Source organism: Lissotriton vulgaris, chromosome 12, assembly GCF_964263255.1.
Source record: "Lissotriton vulgaris chromosome 12, aLisVul1.2, whole genome shotgun sequence".
In the NCBI taxonomy this organism is placed as follows: Eukaryota; Metazoa; Chordata; class Amphibia; order Caudata; family Salamandridae; genus Lissotriton; species Lissotriton vulgaris.
The window spans coordinates 250,314,977-250,335,157 of NC_141700.1; the positions used below are offsets into that span (position 1 = coordinate 250,314,977).

General features: G+C 47.5%; 1 protein-coding gene across 3 annotated transcripts in view; it reads left to right on the forward strand.

Moving 5' to 3' along the window:
- ELMO3 (engulfment and cell motility 3) overlaps positions 1-20,181 on the forward strand; it is a 254,101-nt gene that overhangs the window by 178,471 nt on the left and 55,449 nt on the right. For all 3 annotated transcript variants that reach the window (XM_086947764.1, XM_086947765.1, XM_086947766.1), the window contains 4 exons: positions 131-262; positions 1,528-1,632; positions 5,932-6,040; positions 6,608-6,744. In XM_086947764.1, coding sequence (XP_086803890.1) covers positions 131-262; positions 1,528-1,632; positions 5,932-6,040; positions 6,608-6,744 — 483 coding nt within the window. The remainder of the gene's footprint in view (positions 1-130; positions 263-1,527; positions 1,633-5,931; positions 6,041-6,607; positions 6,745-20,181) is intronic.

A 20,181-nucleotide genomic window follows, 5' to 3' on the forward strand; every position in this document is an offset into this window, starting at 1 on the left:
CTGGTTTATTCTTAGCATGACCATGGCTTATTGGATGGTGACATTGGCTTGGCTTTCTTGGTTTTTCAGTGCTCCTTTAGGAGCTGTCCCTCTGGGTATTGAAATTAACTTTGTTATTCTAACAATTCAGGAACAGCGTGAGCTGCTGCAGACACTGCGTCAAGCTGCCTTTGAGTCTGATGGCGATCCAGCAGCCAGTCACCTCAACACAGAGCGCCGGCGATCTCTGTGTGCGAAAGAGTTCAAGAAACTTGGATTCTCTGTGAGTTCTAGCACGGTGCCCTCTCATCTCATACTACTTAGCCCTACTTTTCTGACCACCCACTTCCTTCTGGGATTCTCTTTAAGTCCCATCACCCTCACCATGTTCTTCTTTTTGGGACTTCTGGTTAGTCCTTATGCCCTGACCTCATTATTTAATTGTGTGATGTTTGGTGAATGAAGACAGCACTGTCCCATTAAGCCCCCACAAGAACCATCATGGTGGGTGTGTCAGTGAATTCTCTTGCTGTGGCCTCTTCCTGTGTGCAGTGATAGGCCCTCACTGTGGCATAATGGGATCCTTGAAGATAGATCCTTCACTTCTGAATGTTTCTTGGTGACAGTGGACTGATTTTCCAAAGTCTTTTTGTTTCCAAATATGTGCTTTGTATTGAAAATTACATTGGAGAAAAAGTTCCATGTACATAGAAGATTAGTCTTGGGTTCCCATCTGAGACTAAAACCCATACATAACAGTGACCTACTATAAACAATAAACTGTAAATATATTCTGTTTTAAAACAGATCTATCTTAATGTCTGCTGCAAACCCTTTCCATGAAGTGAAACAAATGAAACTGGACAGAGGGCATTAATAGACAGCCCCTTAATATAAACCATTCATAAGCTGGAGCCATTCTAGAATATTCTTTTACCTCTCAGAAAACCTACAAAATCATCCTTTGATGCAATTATTGAAGGTCATACCACTTGAACGGCCACCTCAGTGTCCATTCTTTTAAGTGACCTCCTAATACGTAGGTCATTACTTCTTGTAGGAAGCTCCGAATATGAACACATTTTGCTAAAACGAGACCATGTTACCTTGGAAATTAATCTGCTGAAGATTCACACTGTTTCTGCCAGTGGTCCCACCACTTTTCCAACCTTTAGCTTGGACTACCAAGAAATCCTAAATCATCTTTGAGAAAAAAAATCTTTTTCTGGAACACCATTTGGGACTGTCTCCTGTTGTTGCGTTTCTTGGGACTTGGGCAATTTGCCTCGGCCACATCCTACATCCTAAATTCTGTCCACTGGTTTAATTTCTTAATTCTAGGTTCTGGTATAGGGTTTTCCTCTTGGCGACTTTCCTGTCCCCTATAAGCCACCCTCACCTTTGTCCATCTTTGTTTACCATCCACAATTTTTTGCCTTGAGTATTTATCTTTGATATTCTGTTTTAAACATCTCAATTAATTGTTCTTTCCTGCTCCTGAGTAAGACATGCTGTTGACTTTGTAACCTTTCCTTATCTTCCCCACAGAATAATGGGAACCCATCCCAGGATCTCTACCGCACACCGCCTGGACTTCTCGCCCTCGACAATATGCTGTATTTTGCTAGCCACTGGCCAAGCGCCTACAGAACGGTGAGATTTTGATGTTCTGCTTGTATTGATGTTGCCCATGCAATATTGTGAGGAAAGAAGCATGCAACAGAGCATCATCCACTGCTGTGAGCCACAAGTGCCATAATAGAGCCAAGCATAAAGTCAGCTATACCATAGCCAACTAGTTCGCCCAGAGGCAGAAGAACCACAAAGACAACTAAATCATGCAAACTAAAATGACTGCAAAAAGACAAAGCTACTGTAGCAGAGACAGAGCTAATCATGTAAGATAGCTAATCATTACATTATAACAGATAAAGGCAAACAATTCATAGAAGGCTAGTCACATAAACTTAGTCATCTTTGTCATACACTAACATCTTTCCTGCAGTTACCCGTGCCTCATGAATACAGGCAACACATGTAATGTAAAATGTAATGTAAAAATTACTTATAAAGCGCGGCATTCACCGGACTGTTTCTTGGCGCTGTTCACTTTATTCGGTGAGAGGCAAAAAGGCGAGGAGAGGAGAGCTTATGTGTAGATGCTTCGGAAGAGGTGAGTTTTTAGGAGAGACCTAAAGTGAGGGTAGGAGGGAGAGAGTCTCAGTTCCAGCGGAAGAGAGTTCCAGAATGAGGGGGCCAAAAAGGAAAATCTGAGACCTCCGTGTTTTTTGCGCCTGAATCGAGGTGTCTGGAGGAGCGCATGGTGAGAGGAACGGAGGTGCCTGGGGGAGCGTAAGGGTGCAGGAGAGAGGAGATAAAGGAGGGACCGATGCCGACCAAAGATTTATGAGTCAGGCAACCTAGTTTGAACTTGCAACGCTCCGAAACGGGGAGCCAGTGAAGGGCTTTGAGGAGAGGGCGGACGTGGTGATGTTTTGGTTGATGGTAGATCAGGCGAGCTGCCTGATTCTGTATCAGCTGCAATCTGTTAATTTGGTATTGTTGGATGCCAGCGTACAGAGCGTTGGCGTAGTCGATCCGAGAGATGACTAATGCCAGCAGTGCCACGGTGAGGGCTTCAGTGGTCAGAAAGTGGGCTATTTTCCGAATCTTCCTAAGCTGGAGAAAGCAGGAGGACACAGTAGCACTGACCTGGTGCTTCATTGATAGGTCCTGGGAGATGTAAACCCCCAGGCTGTTCACTTTGTCAGCAGGGCGGGGGGAGGGGCCGAGGGAAAGGGGCCAGAAGGTGGAATTCCAGGGATTGGATGGGCCTCCGACAAGAACAAGCTCCGTCTTGTCGGGATTAAGTTTGAGATGGTGAGCGCCCATCCAATTACTGATATGGCAGAGGGTGGACTGGAAATCTTGGGCCGCTTCATCCGAGGAGTCGAGATTGAAGACAAGCTGAATGTCATCTGCATAATTGAATGCAGTGACATTCCTACCACGGAGGGAGCGGATCAGGGGGGTGAGGTACAGGTTAAAAAGGAGGGGTGACAGGGACGAACCCTGCGGGACGCCGCAGGTGACCATCATCCTATCTGCCGTGAACTGGGAGAGGCGGACCGATTGATGGCGGTCCGCCAGGAAGGAGCGGACCCAGTTAAGGGCCGTCCCACTGATGCCCGCCTCTTTGACACGGTCGACTAAGATGGTGTGGTCGACCGTGTCAAAGGCCGCCGACAGATCCAAGAGCACCAAGGCTTGACTGATGTTGGAGTCAGCGCCTCTACGAAGTTCCTCCATGACAGAGAGGATAACCGCCTCTGTCGAATGGGCAGGTCTAAACCCGGCTTGCTGGGAGTCTAGAAAGTTGGAGTCTTCAATAAAGGAACTGAGGACGCTTGTCACATGTGTCTCAAGTACCTTGCTCAGGTAAGGAAGAAGGGAGATGGGACGGAAATTGCCCATGACCGTGGGGTCGGCGTTGTTTTTTTTTAATATGGGGACCACTTCGGCGTTCTTGAACTGACTGGGGACCTCGCCGAGCAGGAGAGAGTTGTTCAGGAGGGGCGGGCAAGCCGAAAAGGCGGCCCGGAGAATCGCCGGAGGGCAGCAATCTGTGGGGGAACCAGATGAGACTTTGTTAAGCAGGGAGAGGAAGACTTCTTCAGATATAGGGGGAAGCTGGGTCAGGGAAAGGGAATTAAAAGAGGGGGCGGCCTCTGAGAGGGACGTCGCCGGGGCTCCAGAGGAAATACTGTTTTTGATTTTGCTGATTTTGTCTATAAAGAAACAATTAAGGGAGTCGCAAAGTACCTGAGATGGGAGGGGTTTGATGGTCACCCTATCCGGGTGTGAAAGCTCCTCCACAATAGCAAAGATTTCTTTAGATTTTTGCGCGGAGTTAAGAATTTTTGTGGAGAAGTAGGCAGTTTTGGCAGCTGAAATTGCCTGTTTGTATTCTCCGGATAGTTTTAGGAAGTGTGATTTTTCTGAGGGGTCGTAGTTTCTGCGCCAGCGGCGCTCGGCTTGGCGAAGTCCCAGTTTTAAGGTTTTAAGGCTATCTGAGAACCAGCGATGTGCGTCGTGAGGACGCTTAGTTCTAATTGACTTAAGGGGGGCGACCTTGTCGCTGGCGGACTCCAGCCATTTGACAAGTGCGGCTTCCTGGGAGTCTAGAGAGCCTGGGCTGGGCGGAACCGAAGATGTTAGAGAAGTAAGAAAAAGGTCGAGGTCTACTTTATTCCAGTTGCGGGCCAGGAGGCTAGGGCCTCGGCTACGGGGAGCGGTGGGGGAACCAGGAGAAGAAAGGAGATTAAGAAATGGTCCGACCAGTGGCAGGGTAGGATCGTGAGTGACTTGATTTCGAGGTTGTAGGTCCACACCTGATCTAGGGTGTGGCCTTTGGAATGAGTGGCTGTGTGGACGTGTTGAAGGCCATTGAGCCCGCTTAATAGGTCGGTGAAAGCCAAGGAATGGGAGCTTTCATGTGGGTCTGACGGCCAGTAATTGAAATCTCCTAAAACCAGGAGTTTGGAGTTATTGATTGTGAGCTGAGATAGTAGATCGCCAAAGAGAGAGGGGAAATTGGGCATGGGTTGAGGGGGGCGGTATACCAGGACACAGGTAAGAGGGGACACCGAGGATTCGAGTCGAATAGCCAGGCAGTCGGCCTGGGGGATGGTGAGTAGAGAGAGGGAAGTGAACCTGATGGAGAGTTTGATAATGGCGGCTACGCCACCTCCAGGTTTACCAGCTGGTCGGTTGGCTTGGAGAATGTAATACCCCGGAGGAATGGCTGCCAAGATGTCAGGGGAGGAGTCCTCATTCAGCCAGGTCTCAGTTAAGAGTAGAATGTCAGGTCGGTCTGAGTCCAGGAGGTGACATATGTCATGTTGGTGACTGACTAGCGACCGGGTGTTGAGGTATGTGATTGCTAGTTCCATGTTAGCAGGAGCCTGAGCGGGCAGGGCTTTAGGAGGTGGGGAGGTGGCGGTGTGCTCGGGGGTGGTGGAGGATGGGAGGGCCCTGAGCTCTGGAAAAGCACTACGGGCTTGGTAAACACCAAGTTGGTGTAGTTTTAAGTAGCTGGTGGGTTCCAGCGGCCAGAGTGAATGTAATGCGATCAAGTCCCTAGGGGCGTAGGATGTGATTTGGGCAGAGTGGCGGGCCCCAGGCCCCAGCCGGCCGCGGACGAGCGCAGACGGGCTTGCCTCAGGCGCGCCTTCGGCGCGCAATCGTCGCGCCCGCTGCGCTAACGCAGGTGGGCGTGGCCTATGGAATGCCAAAATGGCGGCAATAGTAGTCAGAACCACCAATGTAAATACGCTATGCCAAGAGCAGGCAAGAGTGCAATTTTAAGTAAAACACGGGTTAAGCAATTTTTAAAAACACAAGCGATCGTGGCTCCCGGCTGTGCCTCAGGAGAAGTGAGTGAATCAAGGCGGCGCTAGTGCTCAGCGCTTAAATGGCTTGGCGAAAGGGGCGTGGCTAACGCAGGTGGGCGTGGCCTGCGGAATGCGGAAATGGCGGCAATAGTAGTCAGAACCACCAATGTAAATACGCTATGCCAAGAGCAGGCAAGAGTGCAATTTTAAGTAAAACACAGGTTTAAGCAATTTTTAAAAACACAAGCGATCGTGGCTCCCGGCTGTGCCTCAGGAGAAGTGAGTGAAACACATAGCACTATCTGCTTTGAAAATCAAGCATGGCCATGCATAGCTAACTTTCAATACACAGAGAAACCACACCATGGTTCCAAGGTGCCCAGGACAGCATGGCCAGCCAGTCACGCCAGAGTTAACCAGCTGTACAGAAAATGACACCACCAGTCTGCCATGCTAAAAAGTTAAAATTCCTGCCCATATACAGATGTAGCTATTACTACAGGAAGCCAACTGTGCCAAACTGCGGCTACAACACTGATTTTCATATATCTTCTTTTAGTTTGTTCTTGAGAACAGTAGCCGAGAGGATAAGCATGAGTGCCCTTTTGCCCGCAGCAGCATACAGCTTACTCTGATTCTGTGTGAGATCCTGCGCATCGGCGAAACTGGTGAGTTCTCAAGTGATAACAGCACCTTTTTTCACAACTTAAATTTCCAAGTACATTGTTCATACTTACGGACTAAAGTCCTGCTGATTTAGAGACAGCTGGAATTGAAGGTGACATTGAGCTTTAACCTTATGCTTGCATATCTATGTGCAACTTTGGAGTGCAGAATATGTGACACAGTTGCAGAGAGAGATGGACACTAAAGTAGGTTGTGTGTGCCCAGAGCATTGAGTCCCCAACCACAAGGGTCATATGCTGTGCAGCAACAAGTTGTTGTAGTGGGGGGTATTATGTACCTGGGCAACTGATCTTATAACACTAAGGTACAGGGTAATTGAGTATGTAACACAGGAATATTGGCCAGTGTACTAGGCAGTGGGCGCCTATAAGCATGGACTGGGCACTACTGAGGCACAGAGTGTGAACAACTTTGGCTTGTTAGCGTAAGTGTGTGGAGAGTGCACCCACAATTTAACCATGTGTACCACTGGGGCATAACATCTATACTGGTTCGGTGAATCCGTAGACCTTCTAAAACGGCAGATGTTTTTCTTCCCCATTACCCAGCCTCTGAAACAGGTCAGGGATTCCACCCACTGTTCTTCGCACAGGATCATTTTCTTGAGGAACTTTTCTGCATTGGCATCCAGACTCTGAACAAAACTTGGAAGGAGATGCGAGCAACCCAAGAAGACTTTGACAAGGTACTGGAGCAAGCAGTTAAAGCACCAGCTATATATGTTAATAATTGAGGATAGATAGGTAAATGGCTGGTAGTCAACTCTGACAATGATGAGGTGATAATCTAAAATGAAACCATCGGTTGGAATTAGTTTTGAACTGGTATCATTATTATTTAATTTCTGATTTTTACCACTAGCAGCTGTAGAATTGAAAGCTAATCTGTTCAGTAGGGTCTAAATGTTGTATTTCAGTGTTTAAATCCTAGAGGATGATGCAAGGCATCAGAATATGCCGGTATAGTGAAATGGGGGGCAGAGATTGGACAAGCAAAATGACAAATACACGCGCAGCTGTAAAGTTAGTTGCAAGTCTGAGAATATATTGATGTTGATGGACTAGCTAGTGCCCTTGAGATATCCGTCCTTGTCCTCCTTATAGCAGTCAGAAAGAAGAATTCCCTGCATTTGTGATTTGATTGTCCTTGCTTTTAGTACATTAATTCAGTGGTGTTAAAGGTTTACATAAGTTCTGTTTAGTCCTCAAACAATTGTGGGTTGACAGATTATCTCAAATGGTTGTACTGTCGATAGGATGACGTAAAAATGTCTGGAAGAGCTAGACGCCCACCTAAGTTTAATTAGAAACCTCATTAATTTCTTGTGTCTTAATTGTACTGCACAAGAACTGCATACAAAAAAATCATTGTTACCAATTACTGACATTCTCGAATGTTCTTTAGTTTGATGATTCGTGGTTGGGTTTTTAGATCTACTGTGACATCGTTCCCTACATGGCCGATTTAAACCTGGTTTCTCAGCATAGTGCTCATGAATGAACAGTTACCAAAGGTCATCATGACATAATTGCATGACGTTTATTTCGCGTACTATACAGGTTTCTCATAGAGAGTTTACTATTGAGCAGCACGGAACAGCTTTGAACATGCTGGCAGAGTGAGCCAATTATGCTAATGTTAAACATATTCCTTGTCCTTAAAAATAGATTGCCCTGGAATGGCATTTTGATAGAGCTGATCAGGCTTGCTATATGTGTGTCTTGAAGGGTGGAAAACCAAGGACGGGGGTAGCATCAGGATGGTGACTGGACACAGGCTATCTGTGGGTGGATTGTAGAATTTTCTGAAGGAGGTGGAGAGAGCATACACACCATGATAGGTGAATGGGGGTGTACCATAATAAGTTAAGGTGTGGTGATTGAGTAGTGGTTGGGAATACTGGGGCCTGAAGAAAGGGAGCCTGTTTTTTTAGAACCTACGGTGGTAGTAGAAGTCAGGAGTAAAGTGGTGGTGTGGGTTGATTGCAGTTTATACATTGGCTGTGTATAATAATAATAATACAGCCTTTTATAAAGCGCGATCAGTTACCTCAACCAGAGGTGTCCCAGCGCTATGTATGGTACCTGTAACAGTTTTTAAGTGAATTTGTGTGCGTTTCTCTTTGTATATTGGTCTGCTGATTGTTGGGGAGTGACCTGTGTTATATTATATAGGAGCTATTGAGGGGTTGTCTTCGATGATATTGAGATGCATTACACACTGTAAAAGTGCATCTGACAACTCTCATTACAGCAAGGAATGTTGTGACTAGTCGCCCTGAAGGGTTTGTGGAAAATAACTTTTGCCCCAATCTCAACTCCCATGTTTTTCCCGGGAGTTTTATATACCGCAAACTTGACCCAAAGGTATCAGGTATCAGAGCGCTTTGCATGAGTACCAGTTGCATTTCATAAGGTTACATTCATTTTTGTTAGGCATGGGGAGATTAAGTGATTTGATCTCCCATGAGATGGAGATAGCTTTGTTGGCTCTCTAGGATGGTACATGGACAACAAAGGACTATTTTGATGCGCATCATGATGGGTCCCACAGCAAGATTTAACACTTTTTGGGCTTTCTCTTCTATTAAAATGTACAGTCCAGGCAGAAAGTATTTAAAGTCGTTTCTGGTACACAGGAAGCGGTGCTTCAGTTTGAGCCTTTGTGCATTATTTATGCCTTTAGTATAATGCAACATTTCCTAAAGCATGCACGTCCCAGTTCTATTTAATACCTACCTTAGACTACTTATTGACTTGCTCCTGGATCAGAGACTCTTCTTATGCTAACAACATGCAAATTTACTACTAGTTCATTTCTGCGCCGTGTCTCACACCCTACTTTTAGTAGGAGAGTGGAGAAAAGGGGGTAGGCTCAAATTGAATGCTCTTAGAACCAAGAAGGTGTTTTGTGACCTCATAAGCAGCTACGTTGTTCACCATGTTTGGACACTGCTCTACATTTGGAGCAATATTGAAAAACCTTAGTGATTCAAGGTACCAATCTCAGCATCCACTTGCAGTGCTAAACCATTTTTTATTCTTCACCACTAACAGCGGGTATTTCTGTATATCCCTTTCAAACAACACCAGATCGTAGTTGTGCCTCATTATTTCCAAATGGGATTGTGAGACTGTATGCTGGGCTCCCAGCTCGCCAATTGTAATGCAGTATATGCCCATAAAACCACAGTTTATTTGTTTTTAATAGCGCAGCAAAAGAGATTCTTCTATGGTCTCCCTTCTGTGGGGAGACAGAGAAAGCACAGACTAACCCACAACATCTCTGCCTGGTTTTATAATGCCTGCTAGAACCGTAAATCCTACATCGGGCCCACTAAGCTGCTGTCCTGCAGAGCTTTCATTACCCAATAGAATAGTACACCTTTTTATAGACCTTCAAAAAAATTATTAAGGAGTAATTCAACTGTCTGACCTACAGGTGCTTGGGTAAATGCCCAATACAGTGGGGCTTTCATAAGAGGAAAATGTTGTACATACGTGTGCAGGCCGGCCAGTGATTTTGCATGCCAGTGAGGAGGCAGGGGCTGACCGGATAAGTGAATCAATGAGAAGGCTGTTGGGTGATTGCATGAGTGAATGAGGAGGCAGCCACTGACTGAATGAATGAGTTTGTGATTTAGTGAAAGGCTAGAGTTGTGCTCCTGAGGCGGAAGCCCGGAGCGAGGCACCTCTTTTAAAATTTGATTGTCACTGATTTACTTGTGGTATTCTAAAATTTCAGACTGTCACAGATTACTTGTGTACTTTTAATTCACTCACTTGGAACCAGCCGTTAGTCACAGCGGAGCCAGCGCTGACGCTGCACGGCAAACTCCATTACTCCTTCGCGCCCTTGCCACGAGCAGAGGCCACGCCCCCTTTTTAGGCCACACCCCCAAGCCGACTCCTAGAAAGACGCCGATTCTGGGTGCCAGGCAAAACTTAGAGTTGTGCTCCTGAGGCGGAAGCCGGGAGCGAGGCACCTCTTTTAAAATTTTGATTGTCACTGATTCACTTGTGGTATTTTAAAATTTCAGACTGTCACAGATTACTTGTGTACTTTTAATTCACTCACTTGGAACCAGCAGTTAGTCACAGCGGAGCCAGCGCTGACGCTGCACGGCAAAATCCATTACTCCTTCGCGCCCTCGCCACGAGCAGAGGCCACGCCCTCTTATTAGGCCCGCCCCCAAGCCGACTCCACCCCCACGCAGTGGTATAAACCATGTGCATATTCCGGTCGCGCAGCGGGCGCGAAGTTTGCGCGCCGAAGGCGCGCCTAAGGCAAGCCCGTCTGCGCCCGTCCGCGACCGACCGGGACTAGGGGCTACACCCCCTATTGGTTCTACCCCAACTCTGCCCATTCCTATCCGTTACTCGCGCAGTGAGCTGCTAGCCATTAACAAAGTCAATACGAATACAAAAACTCATCTGTGCACCCAAACCGGCCCTGGCTCATCCTATGGACCCATTTCCTGCCTCGCCTGCCGTTGGTCTAGCGTGGGTCAAATTCCAACAGACCATTACACAATCATCGGGAAAAACCAAAACCTTCTGGCACTGAAATGTCTATATTTTAATGCCAGATCCCTACCTAAACATGCCCTGGACATCTGGGATCTACTGATATCAAAGGCCCCAGACCTGGTTTTCATTACCGAAACCTGGCTATCTGAAACTAGTGCTCCAGACCTAGCAAATGCCCTTCCTCCTAATTACAAAATTATTACACAAGACAGACCGGGCAAAAAAAAAGGTGGCGGAGTCGCTGTGATCTTTAGGGATCACCTAACGTGCCTCGCCGAACCCACAACTGTCTATTCTGAACATCAGACCCTACCTTTCAAAGTACTTTTTGAAGGCCTCACCATCATAGCCGGAGCGGTCATATATAACCCCCCAGGGCAACAAGCTAGCTTAAGCGCCAAACTACTGAACCAACTGCTACCACTCTGTCTGAAAAACAAAAACTATATGGTAGTCGGGGATTTTAACATCCATTATGAAAAAGCGGACGCCCCTGGATCTTCCAAATTGGAATACGACATGGGAATTATACAACTGAAGCAGCGGATAGTGGGCCTCACACACTCAGCTGTAAACCTGTAAACCTGTAGACTTGTAGAGCGCGATTGCTGCCCGGAGGCGTCCAAGTGCTAGGGTAACCAGAACCTACCGAAGAGCAGATGAGGAGGAAGCTAGGGATTAGTGGGGGGAATTAAACAGGAAAGTCTTTAATTGTTTACGAAACACAGTGAGGTTGGGATTGGCTCTGAGATGTAGTGGCAGAGTGTTCCAGGTTCTGGACGCATTGTAGGCGAACGTCCTTCCGCCTGACCTGGATCTTTTTATTCTTGGCGCCACTGCTAAAAAGGTCTGGCTGGAGCGAAGGCTTCGGTTGGGAATGTAGTGAGTAACTAGGTCACGTGAAATGCTGGGGCCTGTGTCCCAGAATGCTTGGTGGGCTATGCACATAGCTTTAAAAAGGACTCTCTGCCGAATCGGTAGCCAGTGAAGGCTGACCAGACCGACCCTCACTGATTGTCTCCGAGGGATCTTGAGCAGTAAACGCGGTGCGCAGTTCTGCACTATCTGCAGTCTGCGCAGAGTGTAATCTGGGGCGCCTAGATAGAGCACATTGTTGAAATTGAGGCGTGAGTGTATGAGGCCTTGTATGGCCACCTGTTTGGCTTCCAGGGGGAGGAGGGGGAAGATTTTATTTAGCATCCTCATGATGCCAAAACAGGTGATAGTTTTGTGGCTTGAGCGTTGAAGGACAGAGATCTGTCTAGCCACACTCCGAGGCTCTTAATATTGTTCTTGGGGGCTGGGGGGGGCGCCCAGACAAGGAGGCCACAAGGAGGGGGGGAGGCCAAGATCTGGGGGGCCTAAGAGCATCAGCTCTGTTTTATCCCCATTCAACTTGAGGGATGATGAAGACATCCAGGTCTTCACCTCCTCTAGGCATTCTCTAAGCATTCTCAGCTGGCCATACCTTAGACCTACTATTCACCAACATTGAGTCGACCGATATTAAAGAAATCCTACCCCTATCTTGGTCCGACCACTCCATGGTATCCTTCTCATTTAAACTCCCCGGTAAACCCTTAAAGCCTAGAACTACCCTGCCCATGGCCAGCAGAGCCTGGAGGCTAATTAATGAATCAAACTTTCAAAACTATTTTCTTGAGACAGTCACTACACCGGCGGATGATTCTCCCGTCTGTAAAGACGCCGCCCTATTAGAGGCCGGAATCCGGCAAACGCTAGACAAACTAGCCCCCATGCGGGAATCGAGGAAATAAACCACAAACGAGAAATGGTACACCCCTCACCTCAAGAAACTTAAAAAGGAATGCCAAAAAAATGAACATCTTTGGAGACAGATGAAAGATAGTGAAGCGAGAGCAAACTATATCACCAAACGGAAACAATACATCTCGGCCATTAAAGATGCAAAAAAGGAGTACTTTACTCAACGCATTCATGAAAACAGCAACTCAGCAAAAGAACTGTTCAGAATATTGAAGGAGCTTAGTAAACCATCCAGCACCTCACAAACCCTCACCGCCTCAACCGAGGCTTGCGAGCGCATCAGCACTTTCTTTCTGATAAAATTATTACAATATATTCCACCTTCACTCCCCTAAACACCCCTAGCAAGCCGGACAACCCTGGCGAGCAAATAATGACATCAGAGAGACGCAACACACCTTGCCTAACTAGTTTTCAACTACTCTCTGAGGAGGAGGTATTAGCGCTACTGAGCACTGTCAAATCCGGATCACCCTCGGACTCCTGCCCCCACTTCGTGTTTTCCAAAATCGCACCCACGCTCTGCCCCCTTGTCACCCAACTCTTCAACAAGTCATTCACCACCGCTACCTTCCCCTAGGCCTGGAAACACGCCTCCGTGACCCCCCCTCTTGAAGAAAGCAGGATCCGACATTTCTAATCCCGAGAACTACAGACCTATCTCCCAGCTTCCCTATCTCTCCAAAGCCTTGGAGAAGTCGGTCAATATACAACTGACCCGGTATCTGGAAGATAACTCTCTTCTGGATCCATCTCAAACCGGCTTTAGAGCTAACAATAGCACCGAGGCAACGTTGCTGGCAGTGTCGGACAGTATCAGATGCTCCACTGATCAAGGGGGATCGGTGGCACTGATACTGCTTGACCTGTCAGCGATGTTTGATACGGTTTCCCACGACTGCCTGCTAAACACACTCCTGAGTAAAGGAGTGCAATCAACAGCACTGAATTGGATTTGATCCTTCCTGAGCAATCGTACCCAGGCAGTGCATATGGGTCAGTTCCACTCAAAACCCAACACCATCGGCTGTGGGGTCCCCCAGGGGGCCTCACTAAGCCCCACTCTTTTCAATGTCTATATTTCATCACTGGCCGACATTGGAAGGAAGTGGGGCATTGGCATATGCTCTAATGCTGATGATACACAGCTGATGGTGGCAATGGATGAAGGGCCTGAGACAACAAAGAAAAAGCTTCACGACTGTCTCTCCGAGATGGCCCAATGGATGCACAACCACTGCCTAAAATTAAACGCCGGCAAATCAGAGATTCTCTTGTTCAGGGGAGCTAAACTCATATGGGACGCCACATGGTGGCCACCCACACTAGGACTGGCCCCCACTCCAAAACAACACACGAGAAACTTGGGGATCATCATGGATGACGCCCTGTCCTTGAAGGACCGCGTCCGTTCACTCTGGGGCAAGGGTTTTGCCATACTCAAACTTCTCTAGAAGATATTCCCCTGGATACCCCTGGATTGCAGACGCTCAGTCACCCAAGCCCTACTGGTTAGCCGCCTGGACTATGGCAACGCATTATTCGAAGGGATGAACGAACAACTCTTCTCCCGCCTTCAGGTCTTGCAAAACCAGGCGGCCAAACTGGTCTGTAATAAAGGTAAGCGAGACTCGGCATCAGAATGCCTAAAGAAACTTAATTGGCTACCGATGCGCCAGAGAGCTGCCTTTAAACTATTAAGTCACACGCGCAGAGCTCTTCACAAAACTGGCCCCACAATTCTCCAAGGGAGGGTCGATTTCTACGTTCCCAACAGGAATCTACGATCAAATCAATTAGCTCTGGCCAAACCTAAACGTATTTACAAAGTCAGAACAGGTGGCCGCGCTTTTTCCTACCTGGCAGCCAGAAGATGGAATGACCTACCTTCTGACCTTAGACACACCACAAATTATCTTCAGTTTTGACAAAAACTGACAACCCACCTTTTCCCTAAAACATAACCTTTCCCTAAAACATAACCCCCCAGCAATGCCTCAGTAGTCTCTCTTAGTTCATAGCGCCGTGATATCCTTTGGGATGAGTGTCGCGCTTTATAAATACTGAAATATGCTTGAGAAGCCTTGGGTAAGTGGGAGTGAGGTACTGGGTAAGAGTGGTTAGTTATGAAAATAAATGGAAGACATAGTAAGTGGGTGAGTGTCTGAATGCATGAACGGATGACTAAAGGGTTGATTGAGTTGTGTGGGTGTAGGCTTGGTGGTGTCAGTATAGTGTCTTATTACTGGTCTTTTTCGGTAGAGAATGGCTGAGGAAAGGGAAATATTTAGGAGGTACTTTGAAGAAGAGCTAAAGACCACTATCTAAAACGGTGGAGGCCGCTATGTCCTATAGGAAGAGAAGCACTCCCTCAGAGGAGGAGTACTTTGCAGCTTCTGAGGAAGATGGACCCACAAACCCAAAAAAGGGTGGAAAGGCCCTAAAAAAGATGAGGCATCTGAACAGACCCCTGAACACTGTGTTAGAGACAAGGAGAGGAGAACCCTTATTCTCCATGAGTGGTAGCCTTAGCACTACAAAAGACTGGGGTAGCATTACCAATACACCAGATCGAGGTGTCCCAGCACCATTAGAAGGAGTGGTGTCCTGAGCGGCGCAAGAGCTGTGGAGATGTGTGGCGTAGTAGCCAGAGCGGCTGACTCCTGAGCGCGGGGCTCGCGGTCGATCTCCGGCAGCAGCTCAGCTCAGCATGATCTTACTCTGGGCAATAGCTCACTTAATCTCCCCGACGGCCTCCAGTGCCTTGAAACCTGTAAGGATGATATGCTCACGCTTTACAAATAGGAATTATTATTATTACAAAAGAGAACCAGGACTTTCTCTGCCTGGATGATATTTTTGATGCCAATAACAATGACAAAGGGTTTGATGAGTTAGTATTTGACCCTGATGAAGGTTTAGATACCGTTGGGAGCCTAGATGACTTAGAGGGTACTAAATCCACAAAGCAAGTCAAGGATCCTCAGGGGGAGGATATGTTTTGTCCAGATGCCATAAGGCATCCACGCAGCTTTGAATAGTGCTCACTGACTCATGTGGCAACATTTATTAAACAATGGGTGAAATAAACCCTGGCGAGGCAGCATTGGAATCTGATGCGGGCTGAATGCCCCAGGCCGGTAATAGATATGAGGCATGTCAGGCAGCCAAACTAGAGCCAGAGCTTACATTGTCTTTAATTAAATCCCTATTATCTCTATGTGTTAATTGGAGAAGGACCATTCTCCACTGCAAGGAAGGTGTTGAGCGCATCCAATGGTGACAATGTAATCAACAGTTCAAATGTAAAAAGTGCCTGGGGTTCGAGGAGGCGAGATGTACAGACAATTGGGAAATGAAGAACAGTGAAGATAGCAAAGGAGCTGGCATATAATAAGTTAATAATGAGCGTCAATCGTTTGTGTATGTATGAAAGATGTTAAAGATAAGATGCAATAGTATCAAACTCAGGAAATCTGGTATAATACAAAATGTATGTGGATTTGAAATTAAAAAAACATGCATAAAAATAGAAAACTGAAACTTCTTCACTAAAGCTCAGTTTTAAATAGAGCAAAACTAGTGAGAAACCTAATACTAAACCAAGTTATTAAACTGATTTTAATGGGATGGATGTAAATGAAGAAAAATATATTGTTGGTCCTGATTGATTCAAAGAGGAGTAAAACTATGCATATTTGCTTGGATGTTTCTACAGTTCAAAAAAAGTTAAGATCAGAAGCTTTTATAATTCTATAAATAGATGTTATTAAGTTATTCAAAGGTTTCCTGTTGCTAGTATGCTTAAATTGAAAAGTAAATTTCTCTTCCAGGGGATCCTCATCAAAGTCATAAGCATTAGAATAGAATATTCCCGCCCATGCGCAGGACCCCGGAAGCACAATCATATATGTGCCCCACACATATATATATATATATTCAAGCACTTTGCGAAAGGATTAGTTTCCGGGATCCGATTCCCATTGTCAGGTGGCGTGTTGCACTCGGCCAATCCCGCCGCCGAGTTTGTCAAGGCACCCTTGTGCTGAAACGCGTAGCGTTACCTTGTGAATAAACTTCCACTAGCTGTACCTTCTCTGAGAGCGTGTTTTGCTTATCGTAGCAGAAATCTTGGATATATATATATATATATATATATACATAAAAATAAGCAACTGCAGCCTCATACACATCAGAGCTGAATAATGCTGTAAGGACTTCCCATCATAACATGAAAACATGCATTAGAAATAGGGAAAAACAACAATAAAACATGTTTTGAATCTGTTTTAATCCTCAGCAGAAAGCAGAAAACTCTCATAAAGGACTGAAAGCATAGAAAGCTCCCAGGCTGCATTGCAAATACACAGTCTAAAAAGACTGAAAAGCTAACTCATAGCAACATAGAGATAAACTGACACTGTGCCTTTAAGGCACTCCTGACCCCCAGCTTCCCATCATTACTCAGGGGTGACAGTTTGGTCAGTTGTTCTTTCTGGCTCCTTCAGGAAGGATCCTGGTTACACAGCTCCACTTCTTTCTGATTTTAGTCAGAAATAATTTTTCACAACTTTTTTGCCTTACTTCAACGTCTTCCATCTTCTGAAGTAAGGAACTGTCCTTTTTTGACAGTTTTGGGCATTTTTTATCTCTCAAAATGCCATCTCTATTTGACTCCTGTCCTTGTGGTAAAAAGAAGGCCAAGACAGACTCACATGAGGTCTGTATCCTTTGTTTGCCAGAAGACCATGACCCTAAGACCTGTCCTCACTGCTAAACCCTGTCCAAGAGAACATTGAAAGACATAGAAAGGATTCGCCTCTATGGCCTGGCAGAAAAATCTTCAAGAGGAAGGTCTTCGGTGAGGAAGGGCTCCAAGAGGTCTAGAACACCATCTAGAAGCAAGGCCTCGCGTCCTTCAACATCAGCGTCAGGCTCGGCGCTGGGAAAACAACCACCAGTAGGTCATTTGTCTAAGAAAAGACCTTCGACAGCGGGCTCGCCGTCGAGAAGACATAGTCATTCAGGTACGTCATCGACGTCGAAGATTCGTGACCCTCCGCCGTCGTCAACCCGGTGTCGATCGGCGCCGAGGAACAGAAGCCCTCCGCCATCGTCAACCCGGCGACGATCGGCGTCGAGGAGTATCAGCCCTCCGCCGTCGTCAACCCGGCGACGAACGACGTTGAGGAGTAGAGGCCCTCCGCCGTCATCAGCACGACGTTCGGCGTCGAGAGCAGGTTGCCCTCAGTCATCGCAAGTTCATCAGTGGTCGACGTCGAGGGGCGAGAGTCCTCCGCTTTCTTCAACCTGGCGACGATCGGCATCGAGAATGGGAACTCCTCCGTCGTCGTCTCGACGATGTTCAGCGTCGAGGATAGACACCCCTCCGCTGTCGTATCAAAGACCTTCGACGTCGAGGATGGACACTACTCCGCCGTCGTCTCGACGACGATCGGCGTCGAGTAAGACAAGTCCTCCGCCGTCGTCTCCACGAAGTTCGACGTCGAGGCACGGACATCCTTCACCTGGTCCTGAGGGGCAGCGGTCGCCATCGAGTCGACGTTCGACGTCGAGCAGAAGGGAGGTCCAGGTGGCGTCAGTTCCGACGGCGAGGAGTAAGGATCCGTCGAGACCAGTCACTTCAGACCAGAGATCGACGTCTGGGAGGCAATCCGGTTCGAAGTCGAGGGGCGCACGCCCGACGTCGAGGCCTGCCTAAGTGAGATTTAAGGAAGGATCGGTGGTTCTGGTGACAAAGTCAGCTTCACCCCATTCTTCTTCTCACTCCTCCAGACAGCCTTCTACAAGATCAGCCTCTCCAGAAGCCAGCAGTCCTGTCCATGAGTCTCCATCACATCAAAGGGAGGCCTCCTCTGCTGTGCATTTGTCTCCAAGATGGCTTCTCCCCTTGCATCATTGGAAAGATTCTGGAGCGACAAGGCGGATGCAGGAGTATACCAGTCCTATCCACAGGTCACCTCTGCAAAGACTGGTGCAAGAAGTGGACAGGGCGAGTTCCCCTAGACGTGGAGAACGCACAAAGAGATCCCGTGAGAGAAGGCATGACAGGTCACGTTCCCCCAGACGGGAGGAACGCACAGACAGATCACGGGGACGATGACACAATGTCCATTGCAGAAGTAGGAGAACACCATCTACTTCTTCTTCGACTCGCTCGTCAAAGAGGGATTATTCCCCTACATTATCGGACAGCCCTTTCTCGAGGGTCTCTCTGATAGATGACATCAATCCCTACCATGAGGTGCTTCAGAGAGGGGCCCAGAAGCTCAACATCGAGATGTCTGTCCCTCAGGTGGCGAAGGCAGCGTCTCGTCCATTGCGCCCCCTGGTTCCAGGGATTCTGGACCCTGTGATGGACACCTTCCTGTCGCCAGCTACCATCAAGGCTGTACCGGCTCGCATTCAAAAGAAGTACAAGCCGGCTTCTCAGACCCCGTCTTCGTAACGATCCGCCTGCAGACTCAGTGATCGTTGCTGCAGCACGGAAGACGCATGCTGTCACTGCCCTTCATCGGTTCCCCCGATAAGGAAAGCAGGTCCCGGGACTCTTGGGGACGCAAGGTTGGCAAATCAGCGGCTTCAACCTTAAAGGTCTCCAGCACGACTGCGTTGTTAAGCCGCTACGACAGGGCTTTATGGGACTCTTTGGATCGATTTAAAGAGAAGCTGTCAAAGGAAGACCAGAAAAACTTTGATGAGATAGTCACCAAGAGATCACTGGTAGCAAACCAAATAATCAGCACAGCAGCGGACGGTGCTACGCTATTAGCACATTCTTACGCTCATGGGATCGGCGCCAGAAGATCATCGTGGTTGAGACTGACAGGTCTCAAACCGGATGCGCAGCAGAGAATCTTAAACCTCCAATTCTCTGGTTCCTCTCTCTTTGGCACCCACGCAGATGAGGAGATGAGCAGAATGAAGGCCGAGCTGGACACTCTCAAGGCCGTCGGCCAGGAAAAGAAGAAAGAATGCAAGCGTCGGTACAGGCCCATCCAGCGCAAGGGATCTCAACAGAGGGTTCAAACCCCTCAGTGGTCCCAAAGCAAGAACCAGGACAAGTCCCCATTTCAGGGCCGTAAATCCAACAGAGGTAGAGGTGGTCACCAGCAACAGTCCTCTACCACGGCTAGAACCAGAGGAAAGTCATGAGCAGTGGCTTCCTCCGGCGCCGTTGCCAACTCCAGTGGGAGGAAGTGCTTCACAACATCTGGCAGAGTGGTGCAGCATCACAAAAGATCGTTGGGTGATAGATATCCTGCGCAATGGATACACACTACGTTTCCGTGTGCTTCCAAAGGACATTCCTCCGAAAAGATCTCGTCCTCACTAGCTAAAGTTACTCCGGCAGGAGGTGAAGGCTCTTCTTGAAATACAAGCTATAGAAGAAGTTCCTCCCTCTCAGCGAGGAAAGGGAGTCTACTCCAGGTACTTTCTTGTGCCCAAAAAAGATCAGGAGCACAAGTTCAGACCTATCCTGGATCTTCGCCTTCTGAACAGAGTCATCGTAAAGGAAAAGTTTTGCATGTTGGCCCTTCATCAAATATGTCCACATCTGCAAGTAGGAGATTGGATGTGTTCGGTGGACCTCCAAGATGCGTACTTCCATATACCGATTGCCCTGCGTCACCGCAAGTATCTGCAGTTTGTGGTCGGTCGGACACAAACATTATCAATACAAGGTCTTGCCCTTCAGACTCAAGTCGGCTCCACAGGTCTTTACCAAGTGCATGGCAGTGGTGGCAGCCGCCCTGCACAGAAATGAAATGAAATGAAATGAA